This window comes from Colossoma macropomum, unplaced genomic scaffold, assembly GCF_904425465.1.
Source record: "Colossoma macropomum unplaced genomic scaffold, Colossoma_macropomum, whole genome shotgun sequence".
Lineage (NCBI taxonomy): Eukaryota > Metazoa > Chordata > Actinopteri > Characiformes > Serrasalmidae > Colossoma > Colossoma macropomum.
Window position 1 is genome coordinate 32,741,036 of NW_023494803.1, and position 26,878 is coordinate 32,767,913.

General features: G+C 38.6%; 1 protein-coding gene across 2 annotated transcripts; it reads right to left on the bottom strand.

Moving 5' to 3' along the window:
• Positions 1-252: 252 nt before the first annotated feature.
• Positions 253-25,814, bottom strand: nol10 (nucleolar protein 10). Of its 2 annotated transcripts, none has more exons than XM_036593780.1 (21): positions 25,621-25,814; positions 25,170-25,215; positions 24,951-25,049; positions 24,757-24,834; positions 19,756-19,793; positions 19,478-19,614; positions 18,756-18,821; positions 18,465-18,525; positions 16,986-17,071; positions 16,482-16,560; positions 15,604-15,753; positions 15,435-15,501; positions 14,728-14,780; positions 13,470-13,596; positions 10,596-10,675; positions 9,395-9,493; positions 9,204-9,290; positions 8,895-9,068; positions 6,869-7,173; positions 5,733-5,835; positions 253-757 (listed from the first exon to the last, which is right to left on the bottom strand). In XM_036593780.1, the coding sequence occupies exons 1-21, from the start codon at positions 25,684-25,686 to the stop codon at positions 623-625; spliced, it is 2,136 nt and encodes a 711-aa protein (XP_036449673.1). In that variant the 5' UTR covers positions 25,687-25,814; the 3' UTR covers positions 253-622. The 2 variants fall into 2 exon arrangements, with proteins under 2 accessions (XP_036449673.1, XP_036449672.1); XM_036593779.1 differs by having other exon boundaries at positions 6,869-7,176.
• Positions 25,815-26,878: the final 1,064 nt, after the last annotated feature.

The window sequence follows — 26,878 nt, forward strand, 5'->3', positions numbered from 1 at the left end:
ACCAGGCTGCCACAAGGAGAGGTTTGCATATTGTTGACCCACATAAAATAACTAAATATCATAAAAAAAAGAATAAAATGAATACTAATAATATTAGTTTATTTCTGAGCAAATAAACACTTACTGGCCAATTAAATCCTTTTTAAATATATTGGAGTTAATAGGTTAAATGGAGTTAACAGGTTTTAATATAACAGTGACAATATGGGAGCTGAATATGGAGCAAATAAGCAGCAATCACAGACAGGCAGATGTGCATAAAATATTTTATGGTCTTTAACAGCACACAAAGTTCTGTTTAGACTGCACTGAGGGACAAAGCAGAGGAGTAGAAGGTCAGAGAGCTCACGCACGCACGCACACAGATATTGCAACCCACAATTTTTCCAAAAAATCCCGGCTTCTCTCTGTCTCAACTGGTTGCACATTCCTTCTTTTGCCATTCTGCTCAACATGAAAAACAGGACCACATGTCCTACTGTCTCTGAGGCAGAATGAGACATTTAAGGCAGTATTTTATGCCCTGAATAAGAAAGTCCTGCAAGTCAACACTGCAAGAGTGTTTAACACCATGCAGATGAGGTGGTTTGCTCTAGCTTAAAGACAGCGGTCAGTCCTGAGGTCAGAAACGTCCTCTGCCTCTCCCTCTTCCTCGCCCTCTGCCTCGAGTGTATAGGTGACCAGCAGCCCTTCTGATTTTCCTGCGTTCCTCGTGGTGCTCCCGCTCGGCCTGCTGCTGATTCCGCTGCTTCTCCGTCTGAAAGAGAGAAAGGAAGGATGAAGGATGAAGAATACAAACTGGTGATAATTGAGGTGATTTATGGCCACTAGGGGTATCCCGAAGAAAGAGGTTAACCCTTACATACAATACAATATACACTTGATTTATATTACATATTTATTTAAAAATAACTGCAGAATTAATACCATAGTTATGTGATAAATTAAGATATATTATTACATATCTTATGTACCGCATATCTGACTTTTTACATTTGTTTAATATCAAAAATTGACAAAAAAATGTTTTTTCTTTGAAAAACAAAACTATACATGCAGCTTTTCATCAAATGAAAATTGTTATCAAATGAAAATTGTTATATATACATATACATATACATATATATACATATACATATATATATATACATATATACATATATATATATATATATATATATATATATATAAACAATGGACCAATTTAACTTTCTAAAGTGTTTCAGTTTTATAAAAGAGTCACATTCACACTCTGTGTGGTCTGAACTGTTCACTTCACAGCATAATCTGCCAATTAAAGTCAAGGTGATAATTTCATATGAGTAAGCAATACTTTCTGGTTATGAATAGGAGCACAAAATTTGGAATATGAAAGCTTAGCTACTGCATTTGGCTCATCACAGCCAGTAAACATGCCACTGTTAGATGTTTTAATTTGCCCTGTGTTTATTGAGTCTTAACTCATTGTTTTTCTGTCACCACATGGATGAGGTGGTGAGCCACAATGGGCATCATAACTCCAAATGCTTTCAGAGTAATCATAGCGAAAACCCACTTTCACTTTAAATTCACTCCACCAGCGTGATTAGAGCATCGTCTGCAGCTTTGAAATCTGCAATCACACACTCCTGTCCTGAAATCATCTCTAATCTCTCACGGCACCAGAGAAAGTGCAGGATGCTTCTCTCTGGAGTCACAAGCTCTTTTATTTCATTCTCCTCCTTCTTGACTTGTCTTTCATGTCTAAACCACACTTACTGGTTGGTCAATTTACATACTAGGTCACACACAGACAACATGGTCATAAAAGAAAAAGCAGACACAGAACGTTCAATGTATATACATGATATTAAAGTATATTCTTACAAACTGACCTTTCTATGCTCAGCCATATGTTCTTTTGCAGCAACTGTTGCTTTACAGAATGCAGACAAAATCCTTTCAGCCTAACACGTTTTTGCCAATCCACTTTAGCGTTAAGAGTCGCTAGTATAACACTGAGTTTTCAGTTTGAAATATTATGCTACAGAGCTGGTCTATGCTGGTGTGGCTAATCAAAACCAGGCAGGCTGGATTGAAGTTGCCACCACGTTAACAATAGCTCTGATATATCCTAACGTGATCCACCACATGCATACAAATGAAGTATCGTTTAAAATGCACTTACTAATTTAAATATTCTGACTAGGGCAGTTACTTCTGATTAAATTAGTAATTAAGAAGTCTAGAGATTATTTTGAGGATTAAACAAGTATCTTGTGGCAAAAAAGCATATTAACTGATGTGTAAATCATACTGTTTCTTAGTATGAGTGTGAACAGTAGAAGAATTTAAAATATGTATTACTAGATTACGTGCAGACATCAGCGACATCAGTTCAACACCTTTTAGGTAATTTAAAAAGCCAAAAGAAATTAAGTCACTTTAAGAAAACTTGTACTGGCAGAGCAGTAGAGCTGGGCAATATGGCATAAAATATAATATCATGATACTTCAAGAACTTTTCATGATACACGAACAGCCACAATATTTATTTATTTTGTTGATATGTTAGAACAGACAAAAAAGAACCACATTTAAAAAAATTCTATCAAAAACAATGCATACAGTGATTTGTAAATCTGTACAATTCTAGTTAAACAGCACTATTTGTGCTCTCTTTGTATTGAAATATGCAGCTGATCAGTGTTTAAGTGCTGATGTCCACAATATACTCAAATAAGCATACTGTGACATATTGTGAAGTAATTATGATAACGATAAATACTGTCATATTGCCCAGCCCTACTAGCAGAAATCTTAATTTTATAAGTAGCTTGAGTATGATTACTAAGAGAATGCTAATTTCCACAAACGCTTCTATGAAAATGTTAATGTTAATGTCAAGCCAGCAGTGGTGCACATTCACTTCCCACACAGGGTTTAATAGTTCATAAGCCAGCTCTACTTAAATGCGGATATTTGAAGCATTCGAAGCTTGTAACAGACATTCAGGTGGCATATTCTTTGTATGTTGCAGTTTTACAGTGAATCCTTCAGTAGAGCCTAAATGAATATAAATGGAGTAGCCTGTTAGACTGCCAAGCTGTTTAGCCTGGACCCAATTAAACAAATGTCCTTTCATGTCTATACATTTTCACTTCAAATACAGTTTGTAACAGCAAACACTTCACTTTATATACATGGAATTTTTAACTATAAAAATATACACATTTGTGAAATCCTGCTGGTGTGAAGTTGTTTCCTCCCTTTCAACGATGCACACAAAGCAACTTAAGTGCTAACAGCACAGCCTTGGGCAGTATCTTCGGAAGTGCTCAACACAGATTTATAATGATATGCGGATAACCTATTTACTATTTAACTTGTAAACTAATCACTAAGCTTGATTCATTAAGAATGTAAATTTAAATCTTTTTTTTAAATTTAGTTATTAGTTCTAATTGAGTAACTGTCTACAGTAAGTTGAACGGCTGTGACTTGAGCTGAGCCATCGGCTGTTTTCCACTGAGAACCTCTACCTAACTTTGAACTCAAATCGAGAGAAATACAACCTTGGACTAGAATTATGAACAGATCTGAATTATATTAGCTCAGTGACAAGTGAGGTTGCTGAAGCAGGACTTTTAAGGTCATTTTACATTAAAGAATCAACAAAACACTAAGCTGATTTTTATCTCATCTGACTTCTTGCTGGCTGTAAAGTTCAATGGCGGTGGAGAAAGAATGTAAAAAGAATAAGCAAGAATGTTCGAGAGTGTCTGTAAGTAAGCCAGGCATTCTGGGTGACCAAAAAGAGGCTCAGCAGAAAATCAAGCCAAGTGAGGGACACCGAGAGAACAAGCTGACCCCACTTTCCCAAACGCCCTAACCCTGCGACCTCAGGCTTTGAGAGCAAGGCACAGAAAGAATGGAAGAAAAAGGAAGCAAGAAAGAAAGAGTGGGTGACGAGGCAGAGATATCTTTGAGAGAAGTGAGAGGCCCATGATCACCCTGAGGGCAACAAAACGGGCCAGTGTTCCAACCATAAAGCCAGCAATTTTCATGAGTTCACAGACATTCAAGCTCCTTCATGCTCAACAAGGGCGCTGCCACAGGGTGGACTCGTGTAAATGTAGGTGGAAGCACATTATGTTCAAGGTACTGTGAGGACTGTTTATGAACAATTTCATAAATTGGTTTTCAATCACACAGGCCACATCAAGCATCACAGCATGTTCCCTATATTGGAAATTATTGCTCTCTGAATGCTGACAGAGCCTTACTAGGCAGCGTACCCATGCCCAGGTGACATCGTGCATTACTCTTCATGCAAAGGATTTCCAAGCAGTTGTTAAAAATAATTTCATCGTTTAACTTGAAACTCCTTAGGCAAATTCGTAAAATGTGGTTCAATGTGTTTTATCTGAAAAGGCTGACAGTCCTTCTGTTAACCTATGCAGTCACTGGCAGTGATGTACAGAAGAAAATGGAAAAGGTTTTGCTTTCCAAATACTTTGATAACAACAACAGAGGTTAGGACCTGCAGGCAGGTTCATTCCAGTCTGTTTTGAAGGTCTGACGATGCTTTCTGGAAGGGGTGACAATGCATTTTGGTATTGCCTCACGTCTTACTTGGCAGTAAAGGTAGATGTTTTATCATACTGCAGTACGAGCAGGCCCATTACATCGAAAAACTAAAAAGGGTCAGATATGAAATTTGTAACTTTTGTACAACCCTAGCTGTCTAGGTAAGGACGTTTCCAGAATGTGTTTAACAGGCATGCATTATGCAGCAGTAGCTCTACTGTTGTTCTTTTTATGCACATTGTGTGCAGTTTAGTGAGAAAGCAATAAAACTCTGGGGTGGTTTTGGTTTCTTCTTTCCTGAATGTTATTATTAGGACTAATGAGTCTTCTTATCGACAAAATGACAATGACATCTGCGCTCCAACCCTACAGCACAGGGTTATGGATGAATAAAATTAAATACATAAATACATAAAGGGGGAAAAAAATCAGTTTACCATCATCTAAAAAGATGGTCTCCTGTAAAATATGTAAATATGTTAACAGAGATGAAAAATAATATTCCATGTATATTTGCTTTACCACTAGAGGAGTGGTAATCAATTTGAAATAAGCAATGCATCATTTCAATAGCAACGCAAAATTAATGTAAAATCAAACCCCCTCCATAACAGTAATTGGACTTCCTGGTAAGATTATTTGTGTTGTTCCTTTAGCGTTTCTGCACCCTTCACACTGAGTAAAACAGCATTTTTGAGGGCTGTGCAGAAGAGCTGTTATGCCCTTGAAAAAATTATTTTCTTTTGCAAATATGATACAGAAGATAGGGAAGGTGTTTTATGTTTGAAAGACAATTGTGCAGATTCTTGTATTTCTAATTTGTTGATGTGTGAGGTGACATATTTAGTTACTGGCAGACTACTAGCTGCACGTTTACTTTTCCCAGTTAACTGATGAATCAAAGCCATATGAACCCATTAATCAAAAACGTAAATTATTGTTAGTTGCAACCCCAGTTATTACAATACATTAAAGCCAATTAATCAATCTACGAACACTAGTCTTTCAGTTATGATGAACTATTCCTAAAGTGGAAAGCGTACAACCTTATTTTGAATAACTAAATGCCTGTTAAACTATGCACTATATAGGTTCATGGTACCATGAACAGAGAGACTCTACTGTATAACTGAGATGTTTGACAATGTTAAACTGCTGCTCACCTTCTTGAGTGTGAATGTTAGCTGTTTGCTTCCGACAGCTGTGTCAGCAAGGTTCAGCATCCCTGAGCTTTCCTCCAGCTTCAGACGCTCCTCAAGAGACGTTCTGGTACAGACAAAACAGACACTTCTTTCAAAATCTCATTTGACAAAATCTCATTTGACAAAATCTCATTTGACACAATTACACTAAAAGACAGCACAGTTTGTAAAGCAACATTCATAAAGTCGTAGAATCCTAGACGAGAGAATGCCCTTGGTGTCCCAGTCTAACTTCAGCAGTGGCTAAATGTAATCAATCTAGTAAACCTTTAATGGGCTCAGCAAGTAATCAGTGCACATCACGAAAAGAGTAATCAGACAATTGTGATTCATATAACCACTGATATTAATTTCACAGCTGTCAAAAATGTCTGCAGAGCTCTCAGCCTATGATGTAACAGCTATTTTCAACAGTGCTTTCAAAAATACACAATGAAAGCTAACCTGTGATCAACAATATACAAGACCTGTGAGTTAACAAATGAGAAATAAAGGAGTTGCATTAATGCATTATGTATCAGAACTAAGCTGACACCTATATTTGTCCCTGAGCTCTATAGTTACAGAAAGTAAACCAGTGAGCTCATCCACAAGCCTCATTTATTCAAACAACAGAAACTCCTGTGTCATTCTATGAGTCACATATTCAAAATCACACAAAAACCCTACCCCTTGGGGCACACATTTAACCCTTTACAGCTGATCTGAACTCATCCGAACTGCACTCTGAATGAGCTCACAGCACATCCAAAAAGAAAGGAAGCCTTGGGCATATTTTATACAGTGATAGAAAACATGGTAGCAAAAAGGAAGCTCCAGTTCTACACACTGATATAGATAAAAATGATTTTATTGTTGCCAATGAGGACATGCACATGGCACAGCTCCTCTGGCAGCAGATTTAAATGGGCGTATTTTTATTTTTTTCCCCCCAGGACTAAAACTTGGCTTGTCGTGTTCATGTGGAATAACATAACACTCTGAATCTAAATTTTGGCACTCAGGATTATTTAACAAACAAAGTTCAAGTAGATCTTCATACTGCACACTGGCCTAAAAAGAGGTTTAAGACAGTCTTTTACATCTCAAACACTTACTTCTGCATCTTCTGTTTGCGTGCCACATCCCCAAAGCTGCGGAACTCCTCCCCGGCTTTGAGCTGGTAGAACTGTGGCTGGCTCTGGCCCTGAGCCTGTGGCTGCCGGGAGTTCTTGACTGGATCTGAAATCTGCAGGCTGGTGTTGCGGTCCTGCTGCTTCCTCTCTTTAAATCTGCGCTGTTTCTCCTCAGCCTGTAGGAGGCGACGCTGCTCCCTCATCTCCTCTACCCAGCTCTTATCATCGTCAGAGCTTTCTTCTTCCTCTGAACTGGCCTGGCCCTCCAGCTCCTCATCCTCATCATCCTGCTGCCAAAAGGGGATTATAATACCAGTAGCCACATTTATATGCAGCGTAATAATCCATTAATAATCTAACTAATGCTCAATCGGAATAGCCTAGTCCAATTGAGTCCATTCAGAATACAATTTCTATCCGATTGAGTGGGTAATCCTGTAAATAATTCATTAAATAGAAGAATAATAGCCATGTAAATGCCTGTATCTGATTACATTTCCAATCAGAATGTGTAAGTACGTTCTGCGCATGTGCGTCACGTCATAGCAAAAGCAGAGAACTCATAAACCGGATCTGGCAAAAGTTTATAACGTTCAATGTGGCGGGAGCAGAAACTGGTCTGCAGAGAAGACAGAGTTTATGCTTTGATCTTTAAAAGACAGCGGTGGGCGGGCGTCCATCTTATGTGTCTCAGAACATAATTTTTCTGACATCATTTTAAAGCAATTAAAAACACAAGCGTGCCAAATGAAAACTCATCTCACTCTGACTGGACCTCACGTGATGTTCGCTGTCATGGTAACGTTTACTCTAAGCGGTACTCCACGCATGCGCACCATTTTCGATCGGATTACTTGTAGTGAGAGCATGTAAGCGAAGATTTTCCACCAGATTGTTGAGTAGAGTGAGCATATAAACACCTCAGTCTTAATCAGTAATCGGAATGTATTCAATCGGATTGGCAAAAATCTTTGCATGTAAGTTGTGCCAGTTTTGCCAATGTATCACCAATATCTCACCATCGCAGCACTCCAGCTTCTTAATACCATGGATAATCTGTTCACATAGTAGGTGGTATTAAGAAAATACAACACGGCAGTCCAATTCAATTCTAACGGTTCTCTATTTTTGTTCCAAACATGCAATCAGTAATTTATTATTTTCATTTTGGCCCTTCTGTGTTGCAGTTATATGATGTAAATAACAAGAGCCAACTAAGTGCAATCATTACTGTATTTGAATGCCTGCTGCTATACCAATAATTAAATGTCATAGCAAATGTCATTTACTTTGAATGGTGTACTTCATGTGATTTCATGTTATTTATATAGACAACACATTTTTTCATTTATAAATGTACCTGTTTGGCCTGTTTGTAACCTGAGTTTTTATTTGTTATTCATGTTGCAATTTTGGCCAATAAAAATGATTGGTACTAGGGTGTTTCGTGTGTTCTTTTATCCCCCCACAGACTGAGCTTTGGGTATTTAAAAAAAATAATAATAAAGGAAAAAGGATCATAAAAATCAGCCATCAGCTGTAAACAAATCAGAACTGGCCATTTTTTTTGGAATTTTGCCATCTTGTTCAAGTAATTACCCACCACAGAAAAAAGCAATAAATAAATGAACAAACAAACAAACAAAACCCACTTTTTACCCAGTTATCCCAATTGCTTTTGGAGATGCCAGCCCTACACCGAACAAAAGACAAACAACAGAAAGCCAGCAGACTAGCCCTGTTGCTATGACCGTGATAATGACAGGTCAATTGAGTTCATGTCATCTGTGAAAGTTCACAGAAATGGAACACAAGGCAAATAAAACAGCTGTATTTTTGCCATCAGAGAAATCATGCCTGGTGTAAAAGATATCATCAGTTATACACATTTGTATAAATGTACAGACGTCCCAATGAATTGCACAAATAACATGCTTGGTTTGTAAAGGCTTTTAAAGTAAAAGATTGTATTAAAACGTTCAGCAAAAATCTCCAACGTATGATGTACCTTTTGAAGGGCCTCTTGCTCAACTAACTTATGTATCTTCTCCCTCCTCTTCTGGCCCACCTTGGACACAATAGGGTTGAGCAAACGGAACTCCTCACTCTGCTCATCCACTTGGTAGTCTGGGTTCTCAAACATCACCTTGAAACGATCGTCACTGAGGATGCTAGCGGTGCCCTGCGACCGGTGGGAGAAATACAGCAGGTAAGACTAACACATCAGTCACGTCCAAATAATCTCCATGCAGTACTAGTATCTCTAAATCAATAATCCTTTCTGTGCTGCTATGTATAAAACACACAGCCTTCTCACCTTCGACTTCTTCTTCTTGGCACTCAGTGTCCCCTCGCCCTCCTCCATCAGCTTAATGGCAAGCTCTTTATTCACCTTGGGCAGTTTCTACATGTGCACAGAGACAGAACAGAAAATGGAGATTAGACATATAAAGGCACATCATGTAGTTACAGAATTACAGATGCATGAGTTAGAAGATTCTTTGTCACCTGGAGCTGTACTCGCTGCGCTCTAGACTCTTCAATTTTCTGGCGAATCTTCTCCTTGCGATATTCATCATAAGCAAATGGATTTGCCATCGCCTTAACCTGGGAGATCACAATATATCAGAGGCATGACGTTCTACAGGAGGCTTTGAGAGATTTTAAACATTATTATTATAGAATATGATCAAATGTTAAGTTAAATATAACAAATACTTTGTTTTACAAAGGCTTGATTGCAGTTTGAATTTCTGGACTGCTATGTTATCTAAGCCTCTTCTAAATACTAAAAAAATGCAGCCTACATTCTGACAACTTTCAAAAACGCTACTTAATTACACTTCACAGCCTTCAGTTTCCCAAAATACTTCCTGCACGCGTTAGACCCAAAGAAATTTGAATAGAAATGCTTGCAGATTAAACTTTTGCATCTGTGATGACATCTGTGGAATTCCTGTTTATATTTAAGTTGTTCATATTATTCCAAGAGCTTATACATGATGAAATTAGTAAACTTTAGCTAATGTGTCAGCTTTCTAAAATTTACAATGATGAATTATTAATTATCAGTCTGTATTTATAAACTGAGCTAGTAAAATTAAAAATATTACTGGGAAAAAACTCCACAGAATATGATAGCATTTTTACTGTCAGTTCTCACAGGATTAATATAACCTGGTGTTATTACTACGATTTAGTTTAACATAAATTCAGCAAATAAACAGTAATTGTCCATTAAAACGTGTAGAAGTGTGTTGTCTGTAGAGGATGAGTTCTTGATCAGGGCGCCCAAACTTTTGCATACGACTGTACGTTACCCAACAGTCCCATATAAACCTAATCCTGTTCAAGTTTTCCTTAAGACAAATGAACTGAATGCAGGGTGCACCTGCTTTCAGTGAGCTGTCAGTTTTTTAGCTTGAAGGGCAGCACCAACAGTACTTTCTCCATCAAATTATACGCACTTTCTGATGACACAACAAAGCAGCTTTTGTAGATCTTTCCATTTGGCATTATGTAAGACAAACAAGAAGCCCTTATAAGAGAGTGCTAGAGAGGACACACCTTTACAGGCTGCAGTCTAGCTTTTGTAATGGAGCTAATATTCTACAGCATTTTACAGTAACTAACAGTAGCCAGTCTTACTTCTCAAACAATCACTCAGAATTGACAATTTGTTTTTTACTTTCACATTATCTACACATACCTTATGGTAAAGTCGGATGTCCATGAAGAAGCCATGCATATAGGCCCTCAAGAGAGGAGAGCCAATCAGATGCGTTAGGCCTGAGAAAACCAGTCGGAAAACTCAAATAAGTCAAAGAACAGCAGAAGCCATCTAAACCTACTGAACAGTACATTATAAATGATTAACAGTTTCACTGGGCTTTAATTTGGCTTTAATCAACTATCCACCAAACATGTTGAAACACTTTGCTGTGCTGCATGACATGTGATGTAAAAAATGCAGCAGTAGACCACACACACGTGCACACACACACACACACACACACACACACACACACACACACACACACACACACACACAAAAACGCACGCATATTGAGGGCACTTGCAGTTATTGCTTTCCCAGAATTAGTGATCAATAAAGTACAACCAATGGTTAACACTGACACAGTGTCATGTGGTATGGGAAGATATACCACCAGGCAATCAGGACAAGGGATTGTGATGACCAACCAGTGATCTGTTCCTTGAATAGCATTAATGGTGAACAGAAGGAGGCCTTAGCAATATGAATAATGCTAAACTATTCACCCAATCCCAACTGCATTATGCTGAAGCTGGAAAAGAGATGAGAAAACCAAAGACAAATTGAATGCAGAAACCACACACATCTTCCCTCAAGATGGCTTCCTGTAGCAGTGGGGGGAGCGTGGGGGGGTGAGATTTACAATGTCTAACACACATGGACTGGCAGGATGCCTGTGGAGTGGGAGAGGTCTTGGGTGGCCTCCTTAGCTGAAGCTCTATTACTGCAGGACACTTTTAACCCTTCAAATTCGAGAGTTATTCTAGCCACTTTGTTCTGCTACCTAAAAGTATTTACATAATTAACTGTATAGTTAGAGGTGCAGCTGGGAACTGTTCCAAAAATTTAGTCATATCAATACAGAAACCTTAACTTTGTTACAGCTTCCTGACTGACACTCCAGGCATCCTGAGTTAAAAAAGTTCAATTCACAGAGGTTAAGTCAAGTAGCATGAGTGTTTTTCTGTGCCGGAGAAGGTAAGGCTGAGAAGGCATTAGTGGTTGGCTGGACTGAGTACAGATTAGTGGCGGACATTTTAGTCAAATTTGATATTTGAATATTAAGTATGCAACTCTTAAGGCTACAGCATGCCAGACACATTAAGTGGACAAAATGCAATGCAGTGCAATGTTGTTGTATAATATTAAACCCAGCAGGTGACTTGTGGCTTTTACACGACAAAGGTGTCAATCTTTAAAACAGACTAATGCTATTTGTCTAATATCTCTGCTAACTTTACTAGCACAATCACATAGTATTTCACCTTTTATCTTTTAGCTTGAGAATAGTAAGTTTATAAAAAGTTAGTTAATACCAAAACAGATAAATTGCTAAGTTTTATTCTATTAAATGTAAACCAGTAGAGTGTAAAATAAACTTGAGCTTCTAATTTATCAGCGCTTTTCTGCAATACTTCCTATGTGCTATAGCATAAAGAATTACCTTTACATTTAATTTAAATTCTGTATTACTAAGATCTAATATTTTTGTTTTCTATTTGCACTTTTGACAGAATTTCTCCACCTATTTCAGTGATTGACGCCAGCGATAACTGCAACTTTTAAAGGGTTAACTCTAAATGGACTCTAAATGGAAAACTGAACTCAACAGTGATAACATCTCAGACAAACTAAGTTCTTTGTTTTTGCACGTCAGTTCAGTTTGAGAGTCTATTGTATTGTGAAAGCTATTCTTTTCTTCATGCTACGCAAAAGCTCAGTGGGGGACCAAAGCTTGTGGCAAACAGAGTGGCAGGGAGCCCTGTGTGTGTGACCTTGGCACGGTTATGGCACGCAAAGGAGAAGATGAAGAAGAAAAAAAGCCAGCAGACATATCACCACCCCCTCCTCTTCAGCCCCTCTGTTATATAATGCCAGCATTCCACAGCTGTGGTGAACCTCCTGGCCCTCCCCATCTCTCCTCCACTCCTCTGCTCTTTTCCCTGCACCCCGGCATCATTTGATCTGTTTTCTGCTGATGGCAGCATTCCTGGGACTTCGCCTTCATGTTTCCCACCTTGTCACCTCCCTCAACCTGATCTCATCTTCAAAAGATCATGTTCCCTCAGCTTAATTCCACCTTTTACTGCAACGGTTTATTCTCTACAGCCGAGATAAACTACCTAATCAGTCATTACACTTAATGACTCCAGCCATGAAAACATATATCATTCTTTTAATCACTGGCAGAAATATATCTCTGAAAGTAGTCTTATTCCAACAATTACACCATCAAAACTGCTTTCAAATTAGTGACTAACAGTGAGTAAGGTAAATCTATGCTATTAGTTGCAGCAGCATTACTGTTCTATTGTTACGGTACCAAAAATCTGCCTACCATCAGCAGCAATTCCTGATTTTAAATGATTCATGTAATGCTCTCCTTAGAAACTTTCTACTGTCATGGCAAGACTGCTGTGAACTGTCATCTTCCGAGAGTTTCAAATATGGCTGCAGACAGTTTCACCATGCAGGCATTCACAGTACAGGACCAGAAAAAAACTTTTCTGTTAAACAAGGTTCTAAGAATAGACACAGAACTTCCAGATAGGAGATAAGCCTGGACAAATTCGGACACAGGATGTGTTTTATGTAAGGCCTTCTCGTGTGGTTAAAAAAGACACTAAACAAACTTTATCATGATTATTTGAGAGAGTTGGCCACACAGTGTCTCCACCAATGACGTTCGTCATTCTGCTCATATACAGTTTCAGCCAGATGGCCCTTCTTCTTGGTCTCACCAGTTGTAAACAGAACATTCGTTAAGAGAACAAAGCACAAAGCCACACAGAACAGTGTGGAACTTACCGAGGTTGTCCAGGTCTTTCCGTGTGACAAACTTGTAGTCGTCATAGACTGTGCTTTCTGGGTTCTCCTCCAGTTCCTCGGTCAGGTTATCCAAGAAAGAGCACCAGCGTGGTGCTGGACCCAGAGCCTGAGAGACCACAGAGGGGAGGAGAAGGACACAAAGTGATGGTGTGATTATAACCCAGCACAAGCATATTAAAACTGGCTTTGATACATTAGAACAGAATAACTGCTTAATGAGTCTTGCAAAAGGAACATATCCTACACATATAAAAGTATGTAGACACCTGCTCATCCAACATTTCTCAGAAATCAAGGTGCAGTAACGGCCTCTACTCTTCTGGGATGGCTTTAACTAGACGTTGAAACATTGCTGTGAGGACTGGGTTGCGTTAAAGTCACAAAAACATCAGTGAGATCAGGCACTGATGATTGGTGGTTATTTCAGAAATAATCTCCACGTCAAACCCAAAGGTACTAGATAGAGCTCCATCACTCCAGACAATGCAGTTCTCCTGCTCCACAGCCCAATGTTGTGGAGCATTATATACTTTTAGCTGATGCCTGGCATTGGGCATGGTGGCATTATGCTCATGTGCAGCTGCTCCAGAGCGTTCCATTCTACTGGCTCTGCTTTCTATGAAGGGTTGCATGAATGGTGCTTAAAGTAATTAGACTAATATGAAATTTACCTATTAGAAGGGTTGTCTAGATACTTTTGGACATAGAGTGTGGCTTAGCTTTTTAAGATACAAAAAAAAACAGATGCTGAGGCATATTTCTTTGAGCACGTCAGTCTGTGAAGAACAGTGAGTCACGTTTTAGTGCTGATCCTGAAGGTGCATGTTAATATTTAAACAAGTGCATTTGTCCTCAGTTCTCCTCTATCGTCCTCTCATTCCGCAAGCTTGCTCTGGAACTGGGCCCATGCAGGCTCCATTCCACAGAAGGATAGTTCTGATTCTGTTACAGTTTACTTTGAAAAAAAAAAACTAATTTTAACGATAAACTACTTGTTTACAATGACAAAGAAAAGTGATAAATATGTACGTATGTAATATGTGAGGAAATATGTACATGTCAACACAATGACTCATCAGTGACTGCTTACTATTCACAAAGGTGTCAAAACAGGGTGCTGATACTCTGAAATCTGATGTTCTGTGATGCTAGGAACTCCAAGTACAGTCAACCTGAAGGATTCCCTGTTTACTGCATGCAATATTTGAACAGTAGTAACCTTTTTGTAGGAACTTACAGGAATGTAAAATGTATTCATTTTGGGGTCTTCATTGGCAGTGAAGAGCATACCTTCAAAACAGAGCAAAAACAATAAACATGTTAGCTCAACAGCAATGATATATTTAATTTTCTGAACATTTTAAATGACATAGGGTGATTAGCTGACCAGTCTTGTGTGACTTTCATACTTGACCTCGCAAAATCAACACGCTGTTGCTACAAGCAAACGCCACGAATGCCAGGCTAAAGTGTGACATAAGCCCAAATGAACAAGCTGACTGGTGAGAAATGGGTCCCATACGCATTCTGTGTACATCTTTATGGTTCCTTCTAAAGAACGTGACATATGCAAACCATTAAGACAAAGGGCTGATTGTACATTCCGGCAGCAGATGAGTCAATTACCGTCAGGGAAACTGCATCTTTAACTGGTTAATTAGAACATTTCTTTAGTGAGCAAACATTCTTCAACATTAATGATTCAATTAAAACTCTTTCTAATTAAAAGTCTTTCTAGGCTGATGATGGTTTTTCATGAACTCTATTTTAAATTAAGTAAGATTTGCAGTGGTGCAGAGTAGATGTGTAAAAATAAAAAGGAGATTTAAAAATCATCACAGAGAGGTCACTGTCTAAATAAAGGAGCACTCATTCAGTGTAAACAGCCTTTAGTGAAGGCAGGGTTCAGTCATAAGGTGAAGATATTAAAAGAACAGAACTTACCTGAACCAGGATAAACACAAACATCATTGATGTTGGCTGAAGGCTCGATGGAGGAAAACATTTTACCCTGAAGTAGGGAGGGAAAAAAAAAAAATCATGTTTGTTTTGAACATAATACAACTGTGCAGGCCAGACACAAGGCTTAGGGGTGATGAAGGTATCGACTCACGTTGTCTTTGTGCCACATCTTTATGATTTTAGAGTCCGCTGACAGCACCAGGTCCAGTTGCTCATGGAAATGAATAGAATGGATGGGCAAGCCATAATAATGGTCCTTCACAAGTAGGGGGTGAGAGGAACGCAGGTCATACAGCAATACCTGCAGAGGCAGAAAAGCTGTGGTTACTCTTTGCTTACATCTTGATTTCCATTCGGTGGAGCTGGATTTCCACACTGATTCAGACATCTGATTTGAGGACATGCAACACAGAATCAATGGTAACTGGTTCTAAAGTAAGGCCCAGATAGTAATTATTTCTAAAATATGTAAGGCTTCTAAATAAGCGTATAACAATCTCAATAAAATATCGAAAAAATGAACTGTATTGCCAATTTCCCCCCCAGCTTCTTCCGAAAGAGTCACATTTGTCAACTTTAACTGAAACCACTGTCACTGATCCAAACTAAATATCTGGCGCATCCTATTAGAGTGAAGTGCAAGGGAAGGGGGAGAAGCTTGTGCTTTGCACACATACATTCTCAAACAACTGGCCTTTTTTCCTATAAAAATTCAAGGGTTTGAGATTTTGTTAAAGAAAACTGAAAATCGCATCAAATCACTTCTAAAGTAGGTAATCTTATAGTGCTATCAATTATGTTATATGTGATATCAGTAAGGATTTGGTACAAAGTCCCTGGTTTCAGGGACCACTGGAATTGACTGTAGTGTAGATGCTTAATTACTGACTAAAGATCATGTTCATAAACGCCACAAAAACGCTGCCCAGTGACTTCTTTCCATTTTTTCCTCTTGCTAATACTTGCTAATACCAACCAGAAGGCACAAACAGATCAAGTAAAACCTTAAATGTGCTACTAGCAACAGACCTGTCCGGTGGTAGTGCCCACAGCCATACCGAGGGAGGCATTAAACTTGAGTGCACTGACAGAAGGCAAGCCCTCCACTCTGTAAAGCAAAAGAAACACACATGTACACATGATATAGTAGAGGTAGCTCTGTAAACTGGTACTGTAAAGACCCCTGCAAGTGTTTTGCAGCCAGTAGTAGCCACTGAAAAAATATCATAAATATCATAACTGTTTCAATGATAAGCATTATAACGTAAAAGGCTTTAAGGAGGCTAATGGTGCTTTAAGCATACTCTCATGCAATGTCTAAATCAAGATCACAGCCATCAGCTATTAGACTGTTAACCAATCGGATTTACTCATGAAATCAATCCTATTTCCTTTTCTGCTGACTTAATAATGCAGTGTAAAAATGTTTCCTTGATTACCCAGATTGGACTATCAGAGTCTGTGTTCACTGAGTCTACAGCATGTGAGAGCAGAGTGCAGAGGTGAGCTTAAGGGCATGAGAACACAGCTTACTCTGTTCCTTCAGTCACGCTGCTGAGAGCACAGTCCAGAACTGCCACTCGACTGCGCATGCGAGGGTCCCAGCACTCCACTTTCCCCTGTAAATGGTAACACAATACACATGCACAGTCAGTGCCATGCACAGTTGATTCTGGTCCTAGAGAACCAGTGCCCAGCACAGTTTCAGTGTACCCTAACCTAACTCACCGATCCAGCTCATCACCTGATTATTAAAGTTTCATGGAAAGCTAAGTTTTCCTCACATTTTTTGAAACAAAAGGTTTGCAATGGTACGTTAAAACTGTTGAAGCTCCAGAATATTCTGTTCACTTCCAGGTCCATACAGTCCATATATAGAAAGGAAGCTGGAGTCTCTCAGTCTCTTTTGAATTGGTTGTTTTTTCTAATGTCATAAAACCCAATACACTGACATATAACTGCCTTTAAAAATGTAGCTTAGCCCTGACTGCTTACACTGATGTTATAAGGCGTGTTTCAGCCTTGACTGCTTTTTTAATTTGGCGCAACACAGGTCAGGCAATCAGAACAGAACTCATTTACATACATCAGTCTTACAGGTAGAGTAACAAAATCAGCCTGTTTAGGTCTAAGGGATGAAAAGTTAACCTACAGAACAGCAGTGGCGAACTGAGTCCAGCACAGTTTGCTGATTTCCATACTAGTGCTGAGTTTGAATTAACTTGGAAGTGGGAACTCCTTATGAATCGTTTTGACCTCCGTGTATCCAAGCTATGAAGTAGGGAAAAACATGGACGCCTCTATGAATATTGTTAGCAACAAGCTAACAAGCTAACAAGAGTGATATGAGTGATCCATGATGTGTTTACTTTCTCAAAACAGTCAATATTGTTTTAACCAACTACTGTAGGTTGACAGATCTAAAGCAAATCTTGGTTGTCCAAACAATCATCCATTTTTATTGTTCTACATCTTTGGAATACAGCAGCTTTCCTCTACATTATGCAAACATTCCACGATGAATGGCCCAATATAAATGCTCCAAAAATACTTAGAATAAAATCTCTTTACATTTATTGGACAGTGGTAAAATGCTACCATATTCTCATTTAAAATTAGAGAAGTGGTACTTTATTGCTGCTGATGTTATGAGCAGCCATGTTAATATGACCTTATATGCTGAACCCGGAATTAAGTACACACTTTTCCAGCTTTCTTTGCTTCTTTCTAATCGGACATTGTAAATTTTGGGGTAAGAGCTTTAGTCAAATGCAGCATAAATGAATTTTTATTAATTAATTAAGTAATGAGTTGCTGTATTTGAGCAGAACAATGACCAAATTGGTCAGAACAATGACCAAAAGGTGTAGGACTTCAGCACTCCAAGAGTCCTAACACCACTGTTACACAATATAACTTAATGGAATTAAAGCATATGTTTAATAAAAACATTAAAGTATATGTTAAATAAATCTTAACCTAGAATGCTACATGACTGCACACAATACCCACCTCCAAGGTCCCTGCAGCAAATAAGTGATGAACGGGGTTGATGTCACAGACATTGATCTCTCTGTAGAGAAATAAGTTTATTTATTTATTTATTAAGACAGAAAATATGTTGCACGATGCAGCGTTTGTAAAGAAAATATATTTTTAACACATTTGTTTAGAATTACTGATGGTTATGTTACATATTCATAAATGAGTCTCATTCTTCTCATTTTAACTAGCACTCAAAGCAGAACAGAGGGATTTGCACTGTGCTGCTGCTATTATGCCCTCTATTGGCTGAGCACTTACGTTGCATCTGTCTGCAGAGAGTTGAGGAACCTGCCCTGCTCGAGGTTCAGTCGGTAGATCTCTGAGCTGAAAAACAGAAACAGAACCAAACTGAACTTACACAACAGATGTCACATTACTCAAGGTCACTGCATTATTTAAAAGAAATGGAAGTGAGGAAAAATTATGTAACATAACAAAGTGAACAAAGTGAAGTAAAACTAATTATATTACACACAGTTGTACACAAAAATGTTGGCGTCCCTGGTCAAATGACATGTTTTGTTGATTTCCTAAGTGAAAATAAGTTAACACATCTTTTACAGGGAATACAATTTTGCAAATTTAAACGTATAAACAACTGTTTATTATTTGTATAATTTAGCATACTGGGTAAAACTAAATGAAATAAAACATTAAAAAATGGCCTGTGCAAAAGCTACGGCAGATCTTCAATTTTGTGTTTAATTTTTTTCCCATGTTAAACAAAAAAAATAAAAAATAACAACTTGTGCACAAGAAATCTGTAGAAAAATGACACATTTAGGCTTGTTGTCTGTAGAGGTGTTGACTTATGTTCAATAAGAAAATCAACAAAAAATGTAATTTGACCAGAAGAGTTCAAATTTTTACATACGCCTGTAGATACTGGTGTATCATAAAATAACTAATGTCAAATCTTATAACTTTATCAACTGCATTTCAGGGACATGAGTGAACATTCTGTAGGTCTGGTCTCTTACCTGGCCCCTACAAAGTACAGATCACAGGATGGGTAGTGGTAGGAAAAATCTCGCCCAAACTTAGGGATGCGTGTCTTGTAGTAGTGTCCGTGCTGGGAATGGAACTCCACATATCGGTCGATATGCAAAAACACCAGCTATTTACAGACAAACACAGACACAAACACATAAGGTTAATCCACCTCCAATTTACAGCAATTTACATGTTGCAATAATAAGACCAACATTTTTCACACTTTCAGTTTTTTTTTTTTTGAAGTCTAAGACAAAACACTTACCTTAGAATAGTCATCAGACAGGACGTCAAAGGTCACCACTGCGAGGGAATAAAATTAGATTAATATTTGGCAAAAATCTCAACATTTCAACTTTTTCAACATTAGCCAGACATCTAGGCTGTCTAGTCATTTTATAGCAAAGACGTGTGATGTGATTTATTGCCAGTTCCCACCAGCTGTTTAAGCTCTCTTATTGGACTGTATTGTGTATTTTATCTGGGAGTGCAGACAAGGACATGAATCTCCAGCAAGTCACTGCACCTTTAAGAGAAGCAGTTCACTGTACATCGCAGGGGACCTGAATGTAAGGAGAGGGGAACTCTCCATTCTTTCCACCCATAGTTCTGCTCTTTCCAGATCACGGATGGCTGACTAGCAAACTAAGTGCTGCTAACAGAAACAAGCTAAACACATATTTGTTTATGTTATGATTTCTATCCCTGACAGACTGCAACCACTAAACTCATCTCCATTACTGCCCACCTTACCTTTGATCAAGGCTATGATATAGGCTAACTAACCGCTTTGACTTTCTCCAAATCAGGGTGCCTGCAGGGTGCAAAGACAGCCACAAAAGACACGGTGTGACCCCCCTTATAGGCCGTCCCACTCCTTTAGCTCAACGCTAATACTGTAACAGAGATATTGAGGACAAAATCATCACAATGACCCCTTCCACATGAAAATAATGACAATTACCACCAACAAACAACATATAAAAGAATTCACTTCCTCTTGTTTACTTGAAATGCATCTCTCTATTTCACCCCTCGCACAGTTTACTGTTTGGGCATGAAGTAAACAGGCATGCGCTTGTCTGTCTGCTTGCTTTTTAAATATTAAGCAGAGTGCTACTCATCCACTGAGCTGGGCTTTCATTATGGAGAGGAGCGTTCAGCACCACTGGTGTGTGACTGATTACCCGACACCATCACTGAGAGACGGAGATCCTCTTCCAACAAAAGAGCCACTCAAACCCTCACACAGCTCTCTCTGCACGGACGGCTCAAGGGCAGCTACGACGGTCAAGGCTACTGGTGCAGATGGATTATGACTTAAGTGCCAAGTGCATGTAATCTAGATAAAAGAAAAGTCAGCTGTACGTGTTCAGACTTAAATGTGACCTGTGAAAGGAAGAGCTTTGGCTATTTAGATTGTTTAGATTCATTTTCTGGCATTATTGTATTTAACACAGACAGAGTGTGTAAGATTCCATTTAACACTGCGTGCTCCACTTCTTTCAGACATCTACTGAGTCTTTGTGTTTATTTATGTCTACAGACTCTGAAGCCAAACACCAGATACAAAAAGCACGAGGCTTAAATCAAGAAAACAGTCACACCTATATTCTCACTACGAATGTGCAAAACCAGCGCAAAAGTCAGAGAGCACCCTTTAGTTTACTTAATTTCCAGTCTAAACTGTCATTAAATAGAAGGTTTTTTTTCAGTACCAACAGAAATTCCACAGAACTCACACTTTAACTCTTCCATCCTTCCAATTTTAAATCAAACGAGTCACAGCTGTGTCTTCCCGACAAAACATTTCCAAAGGTGTCACTGACATTATGTTCCCCTTCAGAGACACTAACATTCACACAAACTACCCAAACACACCTCAGCTGCCTTGTAAATTTCTCTCTCATGTGCATAAAGAAAAGTCAATGGAAAATAAGTGAAAAACATATTTCAAACTCGGAGCTAAAAATGATGAAAAGATACAAAGAAACGTGACTCCTAACAACTGTGGAAGACCTGGTGGACCCCCAAAACTGTCACCATCAGATAAACAGTACATAACGCTTTTAGTTTTGAGAAAGAGAAGAATAATCAAGCTCCACAACTCAACACTATAGGACTGAAAGGATGTGTAGCTGCATAGAAGACAATACTGAGGAAAAGAAACAAAGAAACAAAGAATCAAAGAAAGAAACTGCACTAGAATAGCAGAACTAGATATCTGAGAAGAATGTGGAATAAGGTCTTATGGTCTGATGGGTATGCATTTGCAATGGGGGTTACTTTAATTGTGAGAGGTAGAAAATGCAACCAACTTCTAAGACTGAACTTTGGAAGTGTGGAAAAATATCCCTTCAGATTTCTTTGAAAACTTGAAAGCAGGTCTCTCAGAAAATGGAAGCCGTAATAAACGATCCTCTAAATACTGGAAAATATATTATTATATCGCTGCTGTTGGAAGAAAACCTAATATCTCCATTTTTGTCGTTTTTCAGTTTTTGACACAATTTGAAAATGTTGGCCTTTACATTGCGTGTAAATTTCATGAAGAATGGACCAAAAGAAACGGCCCACAATTACTTGGAAAAAAGTCTGGTTCCATTGACTTACATTAAAAGTAAAGTAGGTTTTTTTTCTCTTATAGAACGGAGGATTTCAGTCGTTAATCCGAAGAGAAACAGCCAGTTCAATGCCACTGTTGGTAAAGTACTTCTAGAGGACACTGTATCTGCCTACAGCTCTATAATGTACACTTTAAGTCCAAGCAGCTTGATACAAATTTTTGCTTTGAACAACGTCAACAATAAAAAAACCCTTTCAGGAATGGCCTATATAAACTATGTCACAATGAAAAACTCTTGTTTGGCAAAGAAGTAGACAATCAAGAATTCAAAATGACTGGTTAGCATTTGATCCTGAAGTTGGGGCCGCAGGACTGCAGGTTCATATGGCTCCGTTCATCTTTTAGACTGACACTCCCATTAGTGAAGCCCCAGCCTGACTCCTTTCTAACCTTTCCATCTTTCCACTCAAGTCCAAAGCGAGTGGAGGTCAGTCAGTTTTGAGACTTCTATTTTAAGATGGCAATCAAGCTGATTGTAGCCGTTACAAGATACCTCAGGTTCTTTCTCACCCTGTGTATTTAAAATACTTTTAAAACAGCTTGTACACACACCACCACATCCTAGAGGCTGATAACATCTGTGGTATCTGGTTTCAGTTCTAGTCAAGGCTGTATCACAAGCACAGTGAAGGTCACTGATGATCTCACTGTTCTAAAGCAAATTAAGTCAAGCGTTACTATCTTTATTGATCCAAAGCATCTGATTCTCACTAGTACCCTTACAAAGTCAATTTTATAAGCTAGGTGATGAAAGAGTGCAATACCTGAGAATCTGTGTCATCTCCAAAAGCATACATCAAGATATTACTCTTAATATATATTATATGGCCAAAAGTATGTAGACACTGACTATGACACATATGAGCAAGATAGACATTCCATTCCAAAACCATGGGCTTTAATATGGAGTCGCCCCACATTTGCAGCTATAACAACCTCTGCTCTTCTGGGAAGGCTTTTTCACAAAACTTTCATGTGTGTCTGTGGGAATTTTTGCCCATTCAGTCAAAAGAGCATTTGTAAGGTCGGACAGTGATGATGGATGAGAAGGCTTGGCTCACAATCGATGTTCCAGTTCATCCAATGTTCAGTGGATTTGAGCTCAGGGCTCAGTGCAGGCCACTGGAGCTCCTCCACACCAAACTCATCAAGTCCTGTCTATGAAGCTCGCTTTGTGAACAGAGGCACAGTCACACTGGAACAGGAAGGGCTCTTCCCCAAACTGTTGTCACACAGCTGGAAGCATATAATTGTCTAAAATGTCTTTGTATGCTGTAGCATTAACATTATCCTTCACTGGAACTAAGGGGTCAAGCCCACACCCTGGAAAACATCCCCAGACCATTATCATCAGACTGCCAGAGAGTGCAGTATGATTCATCAATCCAAACAACACGTTTCCACTGCTCCAGAGTCCAGTGGCAGCTATTTTACACCACTCTAGCCAACGCTTAGCATTGCGCATAGTAATCTTAGGCTTATGTGCAGCTGCTTAGCCACAGAAACCCATTTCATGAAGCTCCTGACTTATACTTCTTGTGCCGATTTTGCTTCCAGAAGCAGTTTGAAAGTCTGTAGTGAGTGATGCAACAGAAGATAGATGATTTTTACATGCTATGTGCTTCAGCATTCCCGGGCCCCACTCTGTGAGTTTGTGTGGCCTACTGTTTCATGGCTAAGTTGTTGTTGCTCCTAGATGCTTCTCTTTCACAATAATAGCACTTACAGTTGACCAGGGCAGATCTAGCAGGGTAGAAATTTCACAAACTGACTTGTGGCAAAAGTGGCTTCCTATGACAGTGGCACATTTAAAGTCACTAAACTCTTCAGTACAACCCATACTACTGCCAGTGCTTGTCTATGGAAATAGCATGGCTGTGTGCTTGATTTTATACACCTGTTAGCAATGAGTGTGGATGAAATGCTAGGAGAGATCTCCACTTTTGGTCATAAAATGTACATCAATAATGTTTTACATCACAAATTATATGCAACAACTAACACTCACAATATAACTAAAATCTATTTTTAAACATCCTAGATTTTTTGTCAGAATTTCGAATTCGTATCCTGACTATATCTTGATTTAGAACGTCCAAGGAATGACATTTTCTTGAGGTTTTGTCCATGTCAAAATAATTACCTATTTTCTTGAGATTTTCACTCGCTATGTCAAAATAGTTATTTGTTTTCTCAGAAAATTTGACCTATTACATCTAAATAATAAGTTATTGACCCCGAATCGTGACTTTTTGTCTCAAAATAATTACTTATTTCAAAATAGTATATCAGAATTTTGTATTAACTCAAAGTCAGCAATAAAGTAAAATAATTATGTTGAAACACTAAGCCAAAATTAAGAGAAAATAAATAATAAGTAAAACTGAGAGGGCGAAGAAAAAAGACAAATTCGATTTATTTTTCTTCTCTAGCCGGCAGAAATGGGCTTCCATATGTGACAGCTTTGTTTTATGAGAGGATGACAAAATTACACTAAGTGAAATTCCTCTCTGATAGCTTAATCAGCCATAATACCTAACTAGAACTCATTTAAACCTACCTGGAACAATCTAAATGTAGTTATGTTTTATATAGGTATAACACTATTCTTGCTGTGAGCTGTTGTGAGTAAAGACTTACCATCAGAATCCAGACATCTCTCAAACTTCAGAGACAACTGATGGACGTCATAGCATCGGATCCTGGGTTTGTATGTTCCTACAATCAATTAATATAAGAAAAAAACGTTAAACGGTAGTAAGGTGGTCCATGCTGCTGTCATAAGACCACTGCGTAACAGAGAATGATTTTAAATACAGACCAGAGTCACAGACCTGCAGCTAAAACATACTGTCCATCCCGTGACACTCTGATAGAGGTGCACACAGTGGGCATCTCAAAATCCTGAATGAGCTCAATCCTTCTCTGGATGTCTGTGGAGCAGAGAAGAGATTTTAGAAAAAGATACAACCAATGTGATCTGAAATACATTACCAAATAATGATGCTATCAACAGGCTGTGGTATCAAGCAGACTTTATAAGATGCACTCACCAACATCTTTCTTCTGTAAGGCTCTCTTCTTTCGATCTGACAACCACTGTAAAAATGATTAGACATGGTCATTCGCACAGACAGAACACAAGACCATCTCCATCACCAGCAACGAGAACAAATTTAAGCCAACAATAATGTCTTCAAACCTAAAAACTTATGAGTTCATCAGTATTAAACGAAGGTGAAGTTGGCCTCCTATTCTCAAGCTTCTTGTTAGGCAGAATTTTCCCGTTCCACCTTAAATGGCGCAGCAGTTACATTCTGGCTGTACCATTTAAGGTGGAACGGGCAAAGTCGAACAAGAATCTGGGGAATAAAAAGCTGACTTCAGCCTCATAAATTTCAAAACAGTTAAAAGTAAAAGTAGATGATTTTAGTAGATTTTTAGTCCAGTTTACAGTTTACTGACGTCAGTCCGGCAGACCGCAGAGAGAGAACAGCGCTTTACCTCAGGGAGAGACTTTCCGTGGCTCAGATTATATATCTTCACATCGTTCACACTGGACACCTGCATGGTCAGACGGCTTTATTGGACATAATCTGAAGAATTAAGCTGTAATTGTGAATGACTGTAATCTCTATCGCCGGCAGTTCCACTCCACGTTGTTACAACAACAAAAACTGCGGAGTTTACCGATTACAGTCCGTGAGGAACATGTAACTTAAAACACATTGGTTCCGTCTACTGGCCGATGTCCTGTTCACCACAGAGTCGGTTCTTTTGAACTAGTTGTTTTCAATAAATCGGTTAATGAATCCGTCAAAGTACAACTAAATAAAGAGTTTGTGTAGCATCTACGGCAGATTATGTCCGTGTTATAGGCTGAAAATAATGTTATTACGATAATCGTAATACTACTAATTATACTGACGTTCCTACTACTAATCATCATCATCATATTCCAACATGTAGTGGCAGAAAATCACAAAATACAACATCACATACAGACATATTACGAAAGGCATCTAAAATTTTCTGAACATTTGCTTTCTGTGTTATGCAGCTAGATTCCTCTTTTTGTTATGAGTTTGTTTTTGTGCATTTCAAGTCCAACTCCTTTATTTAGGAAGCACAAAACAAATTCGCCTTTGTCAAACACACCAGTAACTAAGGACACTAAGGTCTGGACCTCGGTAGTTTCAGAGGGGTTCTTCTACATATCTATGGACCCCTGCTGGTGACATCCCATATAAATAAAAATAATGTGTGGCCACACAATATGCCGTAGTAACGTGTGGGGACAAGATCATAATGCATGGCCACAACTTAGTAAGGCGTGGGAGCAAGATCATGCCTTATTAAGCTGTGCTCAAGGCTTATCTTGTTCCCATGCCTTACTAAGTCGTGGCCACGCATTATTTTTATTTATACAGGATTTCACCGGCAGGGCTCTGTACGTATCTCCATTCATGAGAGTTAATGTAGAAACAGCTGCGTTTTGATGATGCGAAATCCTCATTAGTGGCACAGCCCTCACAGTCCTGCCCAATCAAATGGAAAAATAATATTTATTATGCCAGATTTTTTAAGATGTAACATTGTATTTGTTTTCTGTGAACGTTGTCGCTGTGTTATAGCCAATCAAATCATTACGCTCTGAGCCACGCTCCGCCTCATTTTCTCAGCCCTCCAATCACTGCTTAGCAACCATTGCTATTCACTTCAAAGCCTTTGGTTCCTTATCAGCGCCCCTTAAAGTTGTCAT

What these genes read in the sequence shown, in the direction of transcription:
- nol10 (XM_036593779.1), bottom strand. Translation starts at nt 25,686, where the DNA reads ATGCAGGTGTCCAGTGTGAACGATGTGAAGATATATAATCTGAGCCAC. An exon ending in TCTCTGCAGACAGATGCAAC is followed by an intron (nt 18,526 to 18,755) that starts GTAAGTGCTCAG and finishes ATTTCTCTACAG; the next exon opens with AGAGATCAATGTCTGTGACA. An exon ending in GAAAGACCTGGACAACCTCG is followed by an intron (nt 10,676 to 13,469) that starts GTAAGTTCCACA and finishes TGGTTTTCTCAG; the next exon opens with GCCTAACGCATCTGATTGGC.